This window comes from Genypterus blacodes, unplaced genomic scaffold, assembly GCF_046128005.1.
Source record: "Genypterus blacodes isolate CSIRO-AG114 ecotype Tasmania unplaced genomic scaffold, CSIRO-AGI_Gbla_v1 ptg000029l_1, whole genome shotgun sequence".
In the NCBI taxonomy this organism is placed as follows: Eukaryota; Metazoa; Chordata; class Actinopteri; order Ophidiiformes; family Ophidiidae; genus Genypterus; species Genypterus blacodes.
The window spans coordinates 7,055,599-7,075,091 of NW_027466842.1; the positions used below are offsets into that span (position 1 = coordinate 7,055,599).

Below are 19,493 nucleotides of genomic sequence, written 5' to 3' on the forward strand. Positions count from 1 at the left end.
GCACTGTTAACAGAGAAAGAAGAAAATATTTTCAGTGACTGTCGAGCATGTGTGTATCGACATTTTGACAGATTTCTAGATGCAGAGGAATTGAACAACAGGTCTCACCCATTGTCTCTGTGTGTGTGTGTGTGTGTGTGTGTGTGTGTGTAGGGTCAGAAGTGCAGCAGTGTGACCCCTGCCACCAACCTTCTTTCAGCAGGGAGCTAATGTGCTACTATTGTTTCCCCCCATGTGTAATGTGGATGCATTGTTAGAAATGTCACTCCATTGTCGAGCAAGTTGAATTGAAGTGAATTCTCAAAGCCATTTACCTCTACGAGACAATTCACAGAGCCACTTTGGGGTGGTAATGTTCTTTTCACTAATGTTTCTATACTACCATATGGAGGCTTTATTACTGCCAATTAGCCTTAAAAAGGGAGAGCTGTTCCTTATAGGGGGTTGATGAGTGAGACAGGGGCAAGCTGGAAAACATTGTCCATCTCTTTCACAGGGCAGAAATCAAAAATGCCCTAAATCATGGGAAGGGAAAAGGGAGGTGACAGTTTGAGGGCCATCAGGCTGTTAAAGGCTCATGTCTGTGAGAACACACATGCTCCAAAACACGCAAAGGGTCAAACATTCAAACCCAAAAGACTGGCGTTCACTCAAAACGCCTAAAATAGACCAACACGATATCAGAGCCGTTTTGAAAGAGAAGAGGAGTTCTGAAGGGAAAAGAAGAGGATGCAGGATTGGGGCTCCGAGTGCAGGAAGATATGGAGTTTGATAGAGCATGGACGAAAAGACAGGTTAGAAATGGTAGAAATTACCATCGCACAATGAATGCTGTTCTAACCAAATCAGCCTGAATGCCTCCGTCCCTCTTCACCATCCCCAACTTATTTCCTTTCATCATTCTTCTCTCTCTCTCTCTCTTTCTCTCTCTTCCCCCTCCACCTTTTTTGTTGTTTTCTATTTTCCTGCTCATCTGTGCCCTGATATAAATGGAAGAAAAAAAAGCCCCTATTAATGTTGTCACCAGGTAGACGTCTTAGTTGCTACAGTGATAATAGCTACTATTTGAAGCTCACAGAGAAATTCATCCAGACGTCACACACAATCATAAGCACCTTAGCGTACACACACACACACACACACACACACACACACACACACATACGCTCTGATTGTTGTTTTCAGCAATTTACGGTGTGGACGGTAAGCACATATTGCAGTTTGAGTGACAACCCGTTTGAAACCATCAGCGGGCTAAAGTGGGGTGCAGACGTTACTCTGGGGCCTGTTTCAAATGAAATTGTAGCCCAGAAATTGCAGGTTTGACATCTATAAGCCGCCTCCTCATCAGCCGCACGGGAACAGCCCTGTGGGGCGTGTGAGTGAGTGAGTGTGTGTGTGGGTGTGTGTATGTGAAAGGTTTGTTTCATCTGACTGTCCATTAGGATTCCCTGGACTAGAACTGATTGAGTTGGGGTCAGTCAGTGTCTTTTCATAACGGTGAATTCATGAGGGGGATCCAAACATACACACTTGATTACAGCCTGCATACGCAACATACAAAAACCCCACGGCCAATCATTGATGAAGACTCCTCCTTAGAGTGCGTATTGATTAACATCATTGATCAATACCATAAAACATCCAATCTGGGCCAAGGCCATCATATGATAGCTTTGCTGGACGTTTCATTTTCTTTTTTGTTGCAAAAACCCTCTGGCCTGGTCTGGAAGAAAGCAGACAGGACACACTTTGACTGTTGCTTATCAGGGGCTCTGATTTCCCGAGGCAAACGAATGAAGACAGAGATTAGGGATAATAGATCCCCAGGTCTGGATAAAAGGCCAAAAAAGGGGAGACGTGCCTTAATTGGTCAATCATGCAGTAAAGCCAAGAAAGAGGAGCGAGACAGATGGATGGAAGATGGAGGGAAAAGAACAAAGAGAGAGAGAGAGAGAGAGAGAGAGAGAGAGAGAGAGAGAGAGAGAGAGAGAGTGTTATACTATTGGTTACAGTCTATCAGATGGTGTTTGTGTCAGGAGTAAATGGTGTGTCACAGCTATCATGGGACGCATGCAATGATGGCGATTGCCACGCAACGTCATTTAAACTGATCAAGCCCCTCATTAGCAAATCACCTGTTCACACTCACATCATTAACCAATCAGCAAGTCAGGTGAAGGAACAGACTTATCTTGTCCATATGTTTCACCCTCATCTGCCCGCTGACACTGAGCTCTTTCGTAGGATCTTTTTCTCCAGGTGGCCCCTGTTCACCAAAACAACAACTGGAGCTGGAGCCACAGGGAGAAGGCAGTGTGCTGGAATTTCTTTATGCATGGCAATAGACCTCACAATTAGTGCGGTGTGCTTACGATCTATTTAATATTGATCAGGTTTCATAACCTTTAATGCCTCAGTGGCTTTGTATACCGGAATGTGAAGATGCTAAATCTGCTGAGCAAGATACACATTTCATATTATCAATCACAAACCGAATAAAGAGCACTATTCCATAATGCACAACAGAGCATTTACTGACCACAGAGCGACATAGAGACAAACACAAGCCACGGCCTGCCGCCCACAGCAACCATGTATGATTTACTGAGCCTCACATCAAAGATGCTGCAAGCTCCACACTTTACATGCATGAGCCATGACCTGTGCTGCACCCAGCCACAGTACAGGCATTAATTACACCTCCGCATCTGTGTGTGTGCGCGTCACAAACTGGCCACATCTTTCCATCTCCATGACATTTAGATGTTCAGTATATTATGTGTTCTGATGTGTTGCATGAAATCTGTGAGGCAAACCATCTCTCTCTCTCTCTGTCTCTCGCTCCCTGTTTAGCTGCTGCAGCCACTCAACTCTGTGCCTTTGTTACCGTGGCAACCAATAGCAAAGCAGCGATGTTCTGTTGCAATGGATGTAAAAGAAAGGAGGGTTCGCCCTCTCACGGATACATGTGCAAATATCTATGCATGCACACAATTACTCGCCAATGCATACACACTTACACACTTACACACACACGTTACCACATACTGTAGATACGGACACACATTAACACATATATGGAGACGGACACATAGAGGAGGGGGGCGCCCTTTCTGTGAGTGTGGAGGGGGATGGGGGATCAAGAAGCATTATGTCGTCACGTTGTCAACACGTTGTCAACACGTTGATGGGAAATTAGGGGGCCAAAAACGGAAAAACTTAAAATGTATACAATTATATGTTCAAATAAATAAGTCTGGATGTCCTTCCTTCTGTATTTACTACAATCCACTCAATAATGTTCAAAAACAACAACTTACTGGACATAACGCACTGTAAGCTGTCACACTGCTAAATCGATTTTGGGAAAAAGGAAGCACACATGCAGATCAATGCGCGGTGGATAACTTCCTTTTATTAGAATACTTTTACTCCCAGTGCAGCCCTGAGACGTGCATTCCCCGGAATTATCCTGACAGTTTGAGTCATTTGAAACGCACACGCGGATGAATCGAGGGAGGACAGACAGGTTGAAAAATTGAAACTGTCAAGAAAAACAGACATGGTGAATCAATGCTCAGACAGGGAAAACAGAAACCATCACGCCCTCCTTTTGTTTGGTGAGAGACCAGCTGCTGTTTGAGGAGAGGATATGGGTTTGAAGCCTTGAACAAAGCGGGATAGCCTGAGGGTAGAGCAACACAGACACGGGCTAAACTGGGAGAAGTGGGTCACCTTGACATTTCACAACGACACCCGACAAGGCTTCATTTATAGTCTTCAAGCAGATTTCCACTGAATATTTAGCATCTGAGTCATTTGTATGCCACTCGTATTGGTCCACATCACTGAATAGCATCACTGAATAATATTAAATTGTTGTAACGGGGAATAAAGGAGAGAAAGGAGCTTGTCCGTCCCTGTACGCTGACGTGGAGCTGAAAAAGAGGTGACTGACAGGAATTAGACTGTTTCTGAACACGATGTACTCTGCTGCCGCTTTCATACAGTGGTTAAAATTCAATTCTTACTGTATAACTCAGCAAACTTAATCGCTCAAATCAATCAAGGGCATAAAGGCTTTATGCACAGCTCGGAGAATGGAAGCTTGGAGAAAGAAAGCAACTTTTGATGAGAAACGAACGCTGAAATCGGCAAATTAATTTCAACATTTAGAGAGACAAAGCGTCCCGTCCCTGCAGGGTCTACTGTCTCCGTCGTGGCATGTTGTGACTTGATGAGGATACTGATAGACCTCTCTGAATATTGAAATTCATTCATGCATGAGCGTGTAGGCGTTACTTTCTCATCAGAACTATCTGATGGACCTTAATCTAAACTTAACACTTACAATGACAAAACCACTGAACCTGTAGCCGACGATAATCTCCCATGACGCACTTGACCCAATTCAAAACTGTAAAATATAAAGTTTTTCATTACTGAAACTATACTGTCGAAAAATATACCAAAATACACAATGTGTGACTCACCAATCTACCAGGATTCAGCCTTCACAATGACTTGGTTGCTCATCATTCCAGTACTTTGTCTGATTACTGTGCTTGATTGTTCTCAGTAGTGTGCAGATGAACCTGTAATTTTATAAAGTCTATATACAGGTGTCGAGTTTCACAGGGCAGAGAAATTATCCCTGGAACCAAAAATCCCCCTTAACAGGTGGTACAGCTTTCATCAAACAAAACAGGGCGGAGAGACCACAGAAATTAATATGGAATTCATATTACACACACACACACAAAATCATGCATTCGCGCTCTTCAGCTATATAAAATACAATTCCATCTATAGTACCATTATATGCTAATGCAAAGGTTACCACTGCAAAGCCCTTTGATGCAGCTGTGCGCAGTTAGAATGCACATACCTGTGTGTACATGAGGCGGAGAGAGAGACGGATATATGGAAAGAACAGTAGAGAGACTTAGGGGATGATGGTGGAGAAGGAGAGGAGCTCCAGAGACAGAGAGGTGGGGATTCATTCCCTCGGGTGAGCGCTATAGGTAATTAAAATAGGATGGACAGAGCTGGAGCTGAGCCAGAGAAAGCTCCGTCTCTCCTCAGACTTCTCCTCCAATGAGGCCTCCTGCCTGCAGCCACATTGATGCTGGTAATGGACACAGCGTTCTACAGATGCAGCAAGTTAGCTTATGGATAATGCACACACAGCTCAGAAACATAGAAACATAAATCAAGCTTTCAGTATACAAGCACAAAAGACTACATCGCTGGGTAGGTAGCTGTTGGTTATCACGCTGCGCTGAAACGACACAGAGGCGAACATGGATACAGCCATATCCACGTACTCACAGACACACACCTACATTTATGGTGCTGCAGCAAGGGCAAACGTTACTAACCAGAGTTTGACTGCAGTAAGCACATATACATTCACTGCACAGCTCTGAGCTAGAGGGGAGCACATGAGTATGCAGTACACACACTCGGACACACACTATGATCACAGAATCGAACACACACACACACACACACACACACACACAAACACATTCCTCATATTCTTACTATCATATGCAGTATGAAGAAAAACAACTCTTATCCTCTCACATCCAAATTTAAGTGCTTTCATTTAAGTATTGATCATATTTCTTATATATTGGTGGCTGGAACGCCTCTGTGTTTCATAGACCACAGCTCAGGACGCCGCTGGCTTTTATGATTCCACTCCAACAAAGAGAATGCAAATAGACTGTGATAATATCTGAGTGTGGCAGCCATTACCATATCTCATACCCTGTTAGCAGGCATTGTGGTGCTGGTGTAGAAGGATGCACGGAATGTGAGGTAGCATATTATGGACTTAAGTGTGTTGTGATCTCCAGGAAGGGTAAATAAAGCTCTTTTGGCAGATACCTGCTAAGAGGATCATGGCTCACAATAGGTGGTCTATACACAACAAAACACCAAAGAACCGGCTTGCAGATTGACACACAAACACACACATACTCAAATGCACAGACACACACACCCGCAGATGCATGTGCGCACATGTACACACAGGGACGGCACCTCCCCTGAGAGCTTGCTCGCCTCCTCGAAGGTATAATTGTGTTTCTGCTATGCTTTGCTCCGTTCCCCTCAGCTGCGACTGGGCCCCAGATGAAAAGACATAATTAAAAAAGAAAAGTTGTGTTTGTGTGAAGGAGGGGACGCTTAAAGGGAAGGACAGGATGAAGGAAAGAATTAGCCTGGACAAAGCTTCACCTGACCGCAAAACCATCTCGGTGGAGGCTGGGAGACAAAGGACTCGGCTGACCTTTTAACACTAGATAAAAAAGTCCTTCAAATCCCTCTGGCTAAGCTGCCAGGACTAAAGCTGAAGTTGAATTTGTTGGGCAACAAAGGAGGCAACATTTGATAAAACAGACCAAGCTTCCATCTCATTTAGTTTGGAATTGTTAAAAGTCAAGTACAGCAGCAGTGGCATTTTGGAAAAGGTTACTTGGTTATTTGCTTTTGTTTTGTTTGTATGTGTGTGTGTGTGTGTGTGTGTGTGTGCATGTGTGTGGGCGTGTGTGTGTGTGTTTCAGTTAAGGCATGAAGTCTATACTCATTTGGTCCTGTAAATGAGATCAAATGAGATCACAGAGGGTGAGAGATTAGAATACTTTTCTAGATTGAAACAGCTGTGATATCACTCACAACCAAGTTGGCAGGCAGTTCAGTTTAATGAGCAGCTTGACTGCATACAAAGGAGACTAACTTGTAAACACAATAGAATGGTCATTGTGTCTGTGTGTTCACATTGAAGCTGCACCTCGGGGGAGAAATCACTTAAGACGATCCTAAATGGAAGATGAAGCAACCTAAACTAACTGTAACACCGTGTCTGTGGCCAGTCCAGCAAGCAAATTCATCCCTTTCATCAGGCTTTGTACATTTACTAAATTCAGAGTTTGTCCCGGTTTAAGCTCCTCAGCTATTATCTTGCTCTGGTCCCTCTTAAACATCTGAAAGGACGGGATGGAAAACGCCCAGTTAGGCTCATAAAGGCTTATTTTAAATACCTGCCTCGATAAATTAGCTTCTTTCTTGCAACGAGAAGATGTTGATGCTTGCACGAATCTTGACCCTTTGGCCTCTTAATTCTGCAGAATGACTCCCTTGGGTCCAGACACTGAGGACCCTGCTGACTCAGGTCATCTGGCAGATGCCTGCCCCACTCGGCTCCTCAGATCTCACTGGCCTCCAGTGTAAAGACTTTTCTTAACTGCTGTTTTTGTGCAGCAGAAGCCCATCCTCCCACAAAATAAACATTGTTCTCCGTGTGAAACTAGAACCTCAAAATAAGTATTTCTTCACCTCTTGACATAACTTTTTACTGAATACTTCTGTTTATGAGATTACTGTAATTGTAGGTAGGAGTTATAGAGGAGGTATGACGTCTTGTGCTCATCGCAACATCTGAGGAACGCATACTGACATTCCTTCCTAGATAAGCAGAGCAGTGGGTATCGCCGACTGTGGTAAACAAGGAGTAATTAGCCTCTAACATGCCTTAAAAGAAGCATTCAGTTATTCATCCAAACATTAGGAGTCTACGAAAACAGTTCCTGGGGTGAAATTGGACCAAATTCAATCCCACTCTCTGACCTAAATGAGGAAATGTAAAGTAGAAACAGGACACTACTGGTTTACACCTACTCAGATGAGAGTGCATCTGTTTAACAACCAGGAGTGTTTGAGTCAGTTGGTCCTTTTGTATCTGAAGCAAACATGCAATTTGTCACCGATTGCTTGACAAAGTCTCTTGGTGAAACGCAGAAGCTGTTTGGGTACATCTCTTCCCTTCCCACATCCCTTTTTCTGTTTCATCTCAGTCTGTGCAACACACTCACTAACACACCAGACACACAACCTAACAATCTAAGGATTTCCAGAGATCTGCTCCTTGGCAACCTTCACATATTAATATGCAATTGATTTAAGCTCTCTCAGGGAGTGGTTGACTTATGCTAGAATCCTATCAAAATTCCTGTGCTTGAGATGCCCTGTTTGTGGCTTAGCATGTGTGATTGAATAGGGCCCTATGTGATCAATAGAGCTCATTAAATGTCCCCAGGGGCACTTGTCTCACCCTGAGGCTTTCTAAGATTGCTTTTACCTGTTGATGTTTATTGCTCGAAGTGCTTCCAACTTTTCAGTGTCATAATTATCCATAGGGTCCTTTTGCTTTCTCCTTGCAAGCAGGGGGTTTGGGTATTTTGTTGTTGTGTATGTTTGTGGTGCGTGAGTGTTAGACGGCTGTCCAAATGGGAGCTAAAGGAAAGCAGGCTGCACCTGTTGTTCCCTGTGGTTACTGTGTGGTGGGGTTAGCACCTGCTCACACGGCTGCTGTGTGGGCAGCAGGGATAACAGGGAGACCATTCACACACGCTCAGACTGTCTGACTGCAGCCCGTCTCCCTCAATGCTCATTCACTCTGTAGTTCTGCTCTGTCTATCGTTTCCCTTTATTTTCTGCCTTTTTCTGTCCGTGCTTCTCCCCTGTAGCCTATATTCCAGATTGCTATCTGGCACTTTACTGTTTGTATCCCCCGATCTGTCTGTCTTACTGTCTTCCAATCACCTCCTCCTCCTCTTGTTGTGGTGTCTCCAACCTTCGCCTTTTCCCTTCCAGCTCACACAGAAAACACAAACATAAACAGTAGCAGCTGGGGGCTGTTATAGTCCTTCTGTGGAACTTGATAGCTTTTAGAGTGAGGACGGAAGCCGTAAACAATAAATAACATATAACTACTAAATCACTTCAGCAATAGATGGGAGAGCAGTGACTGAGCATTCGACTTGGATTGAACTTAAAGGCCATTCCTGTACAGTGTCATTACATGAATCTTGGGTAGTAAGCACATGTTATGTATTTTAGATTATTGATGAGTTTTTTGTTAGTTTTCCGTGGAGCTTTTTAATGGCCGTCTGTAATGACTGAAACTGTCTAAAGCAAAAATGCTGTGGCACGGAGGGGATCCATGTCTGAATCATTTACCCTATGTGTCCCCATCCCCACACTCTCATTCTGCAGCCAAATGACAAAACCACATATATTCATTTTAAATTCTAGAGGAGATGTCAAAAGTCTTCAGAGAGACCAAAATATGTGTACACATTTGGGGGAAATTTGCATAAAATGATGCACAAGACATTGGAAACAATCGGAATTTTATGGGAAATTAAAATGCCATAGTTTAAAAAAACTAAAGGTTTCTATCACAGATGATTAATCGTCCATTCAGTTGTGTATTATCTGAAAATACATTTTTCATGTAATCTGAAAAAAATAGTTTACAGGGTTGTTAATGTTTTTTTTTTGTGAAAGGTGTGTAATATAAAAATAAAGTATAATGATAAATGCCGATCAAATGACTGTGGACTGTGGACGGCTGCGCTTAAATTGCTCCTAATCTGATGCAAATTACTAGTGTACTAGTATTTAAGACCTTAAGTTCTCTTACATTTCCATAATTATGTGTCTTTACGTTTAGCTTGCAGTACTCCGGGGGTATAATGACATTATCAATTGGCTTTATGGCTTCCAAATCATCACACTGAACCTTCAGACTTAAAACACTTCACACTAAATAAAGCATTGGCCTTACAAATGTACGCTGGGGGATGTATTCACCATTAACATCCAAGATTAAGCTTTGTTTGGATGAGAACCTCCAGGTCCTGATCTAAATAATCGTTTCTTTGGGCTTTGTGCTTGCCCTTGTGCTTACAAATACAAATGTACAAAACGCATCCCATCAAACTAAACAACAGGGATATCGTGGGATCCTATGCAACCTGTGAGAGGACAATCATTTCACATATGATAAGACACAAAGACCAGATCGTGTCCACAAAGGTCCACGCGGTGCCACAGAGACACGTACCGCCTGTAGCAGCGGTGCTCTTTAATGCAGCACCGCGTTTGGTGGCAGTAATCAAATTGCGCACACATGCTGTATATACCTGCAACTGCACCCTTCAGTGTCTCTTCCCCCCCGCCCCCCCTCTCTCGCACGCACACACACACACACACACACACACACACACACGCACGCACGCACGCACGCACGCACGCACGCACGCACGCACGCACGCACGCACGCGCGCGCGCACACACACACACACACACACACACACACACACACACACACACACACACACACACACACACCCGTCTCTCTGTCACACCATTTGGCTTACTCACCGCACCAGATGGCCAGGTATAGGGAGGCTGTGGCAGGTGCCTCTTCCTCTTACTCCTCTTCCTCAGTGTGCAGAAAAGGCTGCTGGATACCCTCGGTATCCCAAAGCCTCTCTGAAACAGCAGCAGCTCCTCAGCCGCACCTCACCTGTCTCTTCCCCACTACGGCTTCTGCGCGTCGCCGTAGCATCATCAGCCGTTTCCCGAGCGCGTCCAGGAGACGCACGGCACGCTGCAAAATGTTTGGGTGGGAGAAAGAGAAGAGCAGAGAGTCAATGTGCAGATCTCAGCCTATTCTCCTCTGGTCCCGGATCCAGGGTTTGTCTCCCGCCACTCTGGCTCAGTCCTTCGCAAAATTCCAAATCCTGCAATTGCCCACAGACTGTATGAACTCTCCCGTCAGAGGGGACCGACCAGTTGTCTGCACTTGCTCACTGAAGGCTTTTGAAATCAGTGGTCAGCAAAATCCTTCAATTTACAGTGGCGAGCTGAACTGTCCAATGCAGAGCAGCCACAGTGACAGCGGGCCCCCATAACTCACAGCCCCCGAAACCCTGAAACCCTGAAGCCCAGTCCTGCAGTGGATCAATGATGAATGGAGCTCTCTCTCTCTCTCTCTCTCTCTCTCTCTCTCTCTCTCTCTCTCTCTCTCTCTCTAAACCCCCCCTCTCCTCTCTCACACGCGCACACACTCTCGCTCTCTCATACAGAAACACACACATTCACTAATGTGAACGTTTCTCGCTTATTGTGCTCATTGTATAATGTTGGCCATGCAGCTGTATACTATATTATAGTATTTATGAGCTCTAACAGTTTGACTTGTCATATTATGGGGGACATTTTGATGTGAAACGTCAACTCAGATCTTTGAAGGAACAATGGCTTTGTGATTTAAAGTGTTGTAGAGTGTCTTCAACGCTATTCTCTAATAGTTTATCTTATAGACATCAACAACATTAACTATACACCTGTTAGTCATCGGCCAATAAGATAAGATACGATAAGATAAGATATGATAATAGTCCCCATAGGGATATTACATAGTTATTAGAAGTTCAAAGTAACAAAAAATAAAATAAATAGAAGCTAAATAAAAATAAACAAAAATTCTACTGTATATTTTACAGATAATATAAAACTATAAAAACACTGTCTAGAAGCAAAAACTACGTATATAAATTGTAAAATTGTTCTTACACTAAAACTAAAGAACTATATAATGTATTTTAAATAAATACAGAACAAGACCATTACTAGTATTGTTATTACCACCACTACAACTAATAATAATAATACATTATTATATTATAATCAATCACGTCGCTTTTTAATAAAGTTTTAAAGGCAGAAGCTGTGACGTCACTTCCGAATATACACGGATCGTAGTAAAAGAATATCTGGTTGTCATGAATTGTAGCTAGCTAGCCACCGACATCTGTCAGCTCACTGTGGTACGAACATCCATGTCAAGACACAAGAAAGGTTCTGGAAGTCGTGTACTACTCGTGTGTACATACCGGCTAACTCCAGCCCGCCTGCCGTCACTGTGACTCGGTGAGTAGCTGCCATATTAGCCAGCTAGCCGCTTTGCTAACGATAGCTGGGGATTTTTCTGCCTGTTAGCTGGTATGAACCTGTACCGCGGCTAGTGACCGTAAACAGAAACACTATCACATCTAACCACGTATTCTTCAACTGTAACGATTAACAACACGTGGCCCACGTTTAACACACGAACCTTAATGTGTAACATTTAAGGTTAACATCGATGGAAAGCGTGTAGCCGCCACTAGCGTACCAGTGTGTACACACACAGCTGTCGGGGTGTGGAATAGGCAGGTGACAGATATACAATGTAAGCAAATAATAACAAACATGGAAAATGATTAGTTAGTTTGCTATGACAAGATGTACTCCCAACAAGATGGACCCAAAACAAATCTACATCAAGGGAAACATAGTCAGGAAGCAGGAAATTGGGATATTAAAACATTCTCTGTATCTCATTATCTGTATCTGTATTTCAACAATTCCCCTCAGGATAATAAAGTTTTATCTTATCTTATCTTTCTAAATTTCACATCTGGTAAGTGGGCAGCTGATGCAGATGTTATCACAACGAACAACAGATTACTATAGAATGAGACCAATTTAACAGTACTTTATCAGGTGGAAATTGTTATGCCACGTTGCCCAAGCAAATCACTCCAGGCCGCGGCACATTAAAAGCATTTAGCAATGAATAAAAATCAAATATGTATTCATAGATATTAACAAAGCAGATGCCAGATACAACATATGAACAAGGTGCGAAAGTGCTGATAAGTACCGACTGGTGAAGTAGAACTTCAGTTAAAGCAGAAGTAAACTTTGTAATACAGCAAATAGAACATGATGAAGAACCAGCTGGTGCAGTATTGAAAAAATATCAATTAATATATTTCTTAAGAATATTGAAGACGTGGTGTGATGTAGATAGCCTTGTACAATGAATTTACGATCACATGCTGATAATATGTTGACGAATAATTTACTCCTCACAGTGGTTCTGATATTGTCAGTAAGGGGCTAATCATGACATCATTGTCACATGACACACGTCATTGATTTCACCTTGTTCATTTAATATGTATGATGTAATTTCTTTGTCTTAAAGGTCCAGCTGTGGCTCGGGGAATAGAGCAGAACCCCTCGGCGCTGTTGGGTACCATTCAAGTCCCAGGGATCTCTGAAACAAGGTACAAAGACCCGAAGTGTCTCCCTCCCCAAACCGAACCTCAGGGTGCTCCTTTTCTATGATAAACACGTCTAACATTTGGACGTGCTGCCTCTCTTCACCATAACCAGGAAATATAAGAAATACTAAAAAAGTATTCACAAGCCGTGTACAGTATTATGTGCTGTGTACTTGCAGAAACAAACTATGAAAATAAAGTATGTTGGTGAACGTGTCTATGAAGTCTTGCTTGCTCTTTGTTCATGTTCTTCTTGTGTCCCGTGTTCCTTCTCTAACAGAAGATGAACGGGCTCTCCATACGTGAGCTATGCTGCCTGTTCTGTTGCCCTCCTTGCCCCAGCCGCATTGCAGCCAAACTGGCCTTCCTCCCGCCAGAGCCCACCTACGCCCTCCTGCCCGACCCAGACGCAGCATCTGGTGGAGCCGTAGCGGCCACTGGGTCCGGCACCGGGGCCAATGCGCCGCCCCTTGGAGCGCCTGGACTTCGCTCAAGGCTGAGCGGCGGTAGTGGAACAGAAAGAGCGAGCGCAGGAGGAGGGGGTGGAGGAGGAGTAGGAGGAGGAGGGGGGGTTGGAGGAGGAGGTGGCAGTGGCGGTAGCGGTAGCGGCGGCAGCGGCGGCAGCGGCAGTAGCAGCAGCGAGGGAAGGTGGAAGCTCCACCTGACGGAGAGGGCTGAGTTCCAATATTCGCAGAGAGAGTTGGACGTGACGGATGTGTTTCTGACCAGGTCTAGCCGAGGGAACCGGGTCGGATGCATGTACATTCGCTGTGCCCCAAATGCCAGGTCTCTCTCTCTCTCGCACGCGCGCGCACGCACACACACACACACACACACACACACACACACACACACACACACACACACACACACACACACACACACACACACACACACACACACACACACACACACACACACACACACACACTGTCCTTTTCTAACATCCTTATTTTGTGGTCTCTCAGGTTCACCGTGTTGTTTTCTCACGGTAACGCAGTGGACCTGGGCCAGATGAGCAGCTTCTACATCGGCTTAGGGACTCGCATCAACTGCAACATCTTCTCCTACGACTACTCAGGTTATGGCGTCAGCACTGGCAAACCCTCTGAGAAGAACCTTTACGCCGACATCGACGCTGCCTGGCACGCCCTACGCTCTCGGTAAACACACACACACACACACACACACACACACACACACACACACACACACACACACACACACACACGGGCCATTATGGCCCCTCTCATACATTTGTATCTGTAGTTATACTATAGATACAAAGGGATTGGAATTTTTTATTCAAAATAAATAAATATTTATGTTTTAAATCACTTGTCCATCTCCTTTTTCTGTTGAGTACTGCTGGAATCAGGTATTGGCTTCCAATTTTATTTGTAAATGCTTTGTAAGGCATAGATAGTCCTCACTTTAGATGAGTAGTAGTATTTTTTAGTATCTGGACTAGTAACTACCTGAGTTGATCATGAATTGCAATATTAGTAAGTGTTAGTAAACATCTATCAACACACTCAATAACCATTACTGCATGTCAACGTCATTACATGTATAAATGCCTGCATATCTAAATAGTCTTTTAATTATTTACTTACACTTTCTAAATGGTCTTACGAACCATTGACAACTCCGCAATAAATGGTCAATCCATAATCTATTAAGTATGAAAATACAATCATTCAACACATTGTAGATTATTTTATTAATCAAGAATCAAACATTTATAGATGTGTTAATGAATTATAAACTAATGAGTATTGTAGGAACAATGCTTAACAAATACTACTACTAAAACTAATGCTTCATAGCGTGTAGTTATTATAAAGTGTTACCGTTATAACAAAGGGAAAACTTCAAACTCTTGTGAAGAGGAGGAAAAACACTGGCATATGTAGACCTACTTTGAAATAAAACACAGAACCATGCAGGTCTATTTGAGTCCTTCACTTATTTCTGGAAAAATAATAAAATAAAACATATAGCTGCAGCCTAATAGCTTTAAAAAGGGTAAACATAGAAATATTCCAGTTTGTATAGAATTATGAGCCTGAACATAAACCACAACTACATCAGCTCAGGCTCTAAAATAAATATTTGTGCTAAATAATAGCTTATTAAATGATAGTGTTCTCACCTGTTTAATGTGATTTCTGTTTCTGAACATCACTGCTAAACTTCTCTATATCGGGGCTGTAAGACGTGACTTTGATCTTCACACAGGACTGCAGGCTGTCATCTGTGAGGCACGAGTGATATTTGGATTTTATATAGTTTCTGCTTGAGAAAACCTGCTCACATAAGTATGTGGATCCAAAGATGGACAAGACTCCAAATGCATACTTCTTCATGTTCATATAAGTGTCAGGAATGTCATTCCATGTTTCAAACACTAAGTTTGACGGGTTTGGGGAGGTTTTCAATATCGCTCCATTTGTGCTCCCGAGTGAGAATAGCCTTCTGATGGGAGACATCTTCAAGATCAGCTGTCTAAACTTGGACACCCATAACTCTTTATCAGCTATGTCGGCCAGTTCAATTTCAAGATGCCATGTTCAGCAGGGTGAGCTGCAGGTGAGCTGCAGGTGAGCTGCAGGTGAGCTGCAGGTGAGCTGCAGGTGAGCTGCAGGTGAGCTGCAGGTGAGCTGCAGGCGGCAGGGAGAGGCCGGTGTGTGACACATATTTTAGTTGACGAAATATTAAACACTTTTTTTTATTCCAGTGTCGCAGTATCACCTCAATCTCCAAAATAAGAGATGTTCCCTTTGAAAGAAAAAAGTAAAATAAAATAAAAAAATAGCCGTTATTTATTTCCATATTATTTTTTTTCAAATCTACAGGGAGCCACTGCAGAGGGGCTGAAGAGCCGCATGGGCTCCAGAGCCGCGGGTTGCCGAGCCCTGGCCTAGAGCAACGTGTGTTTGTTTGTTTGTGTTTGCATCTCACCTTGCAGAATACAAGGTGTTGTGTTGTTTCTGTACTGAGATGTGTGTGTTGCAGGTATGGCATCAGCCCTGAGAACATCATCCTGTATGGACAGAGCATCGGCACAGTGCCAACAGTAGACTTGGCGTCGCGTTTCGAGTGTGCGGCCGTGGTCCTGCACTCCCCTCTCACCTCAGGCATGAGAGTGGCCTTCCCCGACACCAAGAAGACGTACTGTTTCGACGCTTTCCCCAAGTAAGTCTTCTCCCCTGACAGCACACACACACATTTACACATCTATGCGTGAAGCAAACACCAAATTGTTCACCATCCTTGCTTTAATTGTTCGCACCGTTTCCCCCTGCAGCATTGAGAAGGTGTCCAAGATCCCGTCTCCCGTGCTCATTATTCATGGCACAGAGGACGAGGTCATCGACTTCTCCCACGGCCTGGCCCTGTTCGAGCGCTGCCCCAAGGCCGTGGAGCCCCTCTGGGTGGAGGGTGCCGGCCACAACGACATTGAGCTTTACAGCCAGTACCTGGAGAGGCTACGCCGCTTCATCAACCAGGACCTGGCTGCACAGCACGCCTGAAGGAAACAGCCTCCCTCATTACACGAGCCTGCGTGTGTCTGTGTGTGTGTGTGAGTGAGTGTGTGTGAGGACATCTGCATGTTTGCAAAGTATGGATGAGGAATGCACCTAAAAAGGATCTGAGGTGTCAGGTGTGTGTGTCTCGTTTGGGGACAGCAGACATTCGTGTTACTTTTTCAACACTACATACAATCACCCACCCACCACATCATTATTCTGAAAATGAACGTGTTTTTTCAAAATATAGTTTCCTCCCTCCGGATGGTGGAGGCAGATTCACCATCGTCTCTGCTTTAAGTCTTAATATTTTGGAAAGTCACCGATCCCTGCTTAAAATCAGGCGTTTTGGACGTTTTGTCTCTCCAAACAGGACACACAGATTTGACAGAAAAAATGTTTTAAGTGCAACATGTCAGTGAATGTAAGCAAGCCTGGATTTTATCATGGAGTGTGTATTCACATCTCCATGGACCTGTGACACCGGGATTTTGTGTGTGTGTGTGTGTGTGTGTGTGTGTGTGTGTGTGTGTGTGTGTGTGTGTGTGTGTGTGTGTGTGTGTGTGTGTGTGTGTGTGTGTGTGTGTGTGTGTGTGTGTGTGTGTGTGTGTGTGTGTGTGTGTGTGTGTGTGTGTGTGTGTGTGTTGAGATGGACTAAATTGAAGAAATGAAGGACACCCTGACGACTTGGAGGACCTGCGGCGTGGTGGAGGTGTATGGAGCCTAGCAGTCCACCCTCCTGTGGTGTTTTGATGTGTACATATGAAGAATACCTCCGTGACTCGACCACTTCTCTCCCCATAGGACACAGGCTTTTGGTCAAGCATGTGCATACGCTGTTTACCTACAAACAACATCCATCTGACTGCCAGGGCATTTCCTTGTCGTCCAGCCAACACTAACCTACTCGGCGTGGTTTGGGGGTCCAGCTCCTTCAGAGGATCATTTGAAGCGAGCAAAACTGTGTGTGTGTGTGTGTGTGTGTGTGTGTGTGTGTGTGTGTGTGTGTGTGTGTGTGTGTGTGTGTGTGTGTGTGTGTGTGTGTGTGTGTGTGTGTGTGTGTGTGTGTGTGTGTGTGTGTGTGTGTGTGTGTGTGTGTGTGTGTGTGTGTGTGTGTGTGTGTGTGTCCGTCCTGTTTTCCCCTTCCCACGTTGGAAGGACCAAGAAGTGGCCAACGTCCAGGGAATGATTTTGAGTCATTTGTCTTGCTGTCCCTCCTCATCCAGCCTCTTGTTTTCCTGAACGACAGAGCTGACAGGAAGCTTGGATAAATCAGTGACAGTTCATTACTTGATGAAAGGGTTTTGCGTGGGTTGTTTCCGAAAGATGATTTCACGAGTGACATTTCCACGTCACATCTGATCGGCTCTGAATACGGAGCCACAGCCCTTTCTGTTGTTTACTGGTGTATGAAGTTGAAGGCTCGGGGCCCGACTGCACTATTTATTTAAAACAGGTCTTGGAATATGGCGTTGCTTCTGATGAATATCCCCGTCTGATGCTCAATTCTGCGGTTGGATTTAGACGTTCTCGAAGTAGAACTTGGACAAAACAAGTGCTGCCCATGTGTCCAAACCATTCAAGCTGGCATCCGATTGGTTAGGAATCAGATCCGGCCCGCGAGCCAAGCTCTCCGTCCTACAGCACGAGTCGCTCTCCGAGTTTATGTTGTACCATCACCCTGGATGGACAGCCTCCTGTGTAACGCCCACCCTTCCTCTGTTTGATCATTCTTGAGATGAAAACTCCAAATGTGTTTGTTGTTGTGTATGGCCATGGTGTTAGTTCGTTTCAAACCTTGCCGTTGTCGTTATAACCTTATGTGATGTAGATTGGGTGCTAGGAAGAGGACGTAGTAATGCGTAGTAGATGATGTTTAACCTCTGGCCCTCACGTACAGGAGCTCTCTTATGGGTGGCAGCACACTTCATGTCTGACCCAAGCCATACTTGAGCCTCTCACTGTTGGTGTGGTGCAGGTTCCACCACACGCACCTTTGCACATCATATCACACACATACACACACTTTTCAAACACGACATACATAACGCATACATTCGACAACATGCATATGATACATGTACTGTAGTACAGTATATTTACACATTTATATATATCAGATCAAGCATGACAAAAGCAGGTCTTAAGTTCAGCACTATTGTACAAAGCATCCAAAGTGTAATAAGGGTATAAAATGCAAGTTTGTGTGTGTGTTTATAATTATTGACTGTCTTCTACAGGCCAGCATCAATGATACGAGCAACAATCTAAAAGATGACTCACTGTCATCACACTGTGTAGACCCGATCACAAAGTACGAGCGAGCGGTTCTCTGGTCATCAGTAAGCACCACGTTTTCCAGCCCGGCATATAGGAAGCTCCTCAGTTTCAGTGATAGTCGCCGCGTCTCTTTAAAGGGAAAGATGTTATGGAACTGGGACTGATCTGATTGCTCCATTCTGGGAGCACATGTGGGTCTTATTAATCCGCGGTGGGAAGGTAGCCAGAGCCCACTTTCCTCCTGTCTCTCCCACTCTCATCCTGTGCTTTGTGTCTCTGATGTTTAGATAAATGAAAATCCTTCACCATCTTGAACCGGGGATCTGTGTCGTAGCGCTGCCGATGGGAGCGTTATCCCATCTCTCCCTATAAAGACAACGCAGGGCTCAGATTTTCCAAGGCAAGGTGGTGTTATCAGGGAAACCACTGGACCCACCTTTCATGGGGTTTGCTTACAGAAACAAGGTGGAACTTTGCAGTTTTATTGATTCGCCACTAGGGTTAAAATATAGTGTATCCTCTGGTTCTGAATGTGTAATGGGAATTGGGTGGGAATTGGGTGGGAAGGGCGGGAAGGGTGTGAGGGCGGGGCAGGGAGGGGATCAGACCCTTATGCATGTCTATTGTGTTTGCAGAGCAAGTGATGGGGTGAAGTAATCTCTACTATATATTCTATGTGAGGGTGAAGCTGAACTCATGGCATTGG

At 44.3% G+C, this 19,493-nt stretch overlaps 1 protein-coding gene across 1 annotated transcript; it reads left to right on the forward strand.

Annotated features, from left to right (window-relative positions):
• Positions 1-11,602: 11,602 nt before the first annotated feature.
• On the forward strand, positions 11,603-19,336 carry LOC142994205 (alpha/beta hydrolase domain-containing protein 17A-like). Its single transcript, XM_076144938.1, has 6 exons — positions 11,603-11,793; positions 12,896-12,977; positions 13,255-13,760; positions 13,943-14,137; positions 15,993-16,172; positions 16,285-19,336. The coding sequence occupies exons 3-6, from the start codon at positions 13,258-13,260 to the stop codon at positions 16,508-16,510; spliced, it is 1,104 nt and encodes a 367-aa protein (XP_076001053.1). The 5' UTR covers positions 11,603-11,793; positions 12,896-12,977; positions 13,255-13,257; the 3' UTR covers positions 16,511-19,336.
• The last annotated feature ends 157 nt before the right edge of the window (positions 19,337-19,493 follow it).

What these genes read in the sequence shown, in the direction of transcription:
- LOC142994205 (XM_076144938.1), top strand. Translation starts at nt 13,258, where the DNA reads ATGAACGGGCTCTCCATACGTGAGCTATGCTGCCTGTTCTGTTGCCCT. An exon ending in CGCTGTGCCCCAAATGCCAG is followed by an intron (nt 13,761 to 13,942) that starts GTCTCTCTCTCT and finishes GTGGTCTCTCAG; the next exon opens with GTTCACCGTGTTGTTTTCTC. An exon ending in TGGCACGCCCTACGCTCTCG is followed by an intron (nt 14,138 to 15,992) that starts GTAAACACACAC and finishes TGTGTGTTGCAG; the next exon opens with GTATGGCATCAGCCCTGAGA.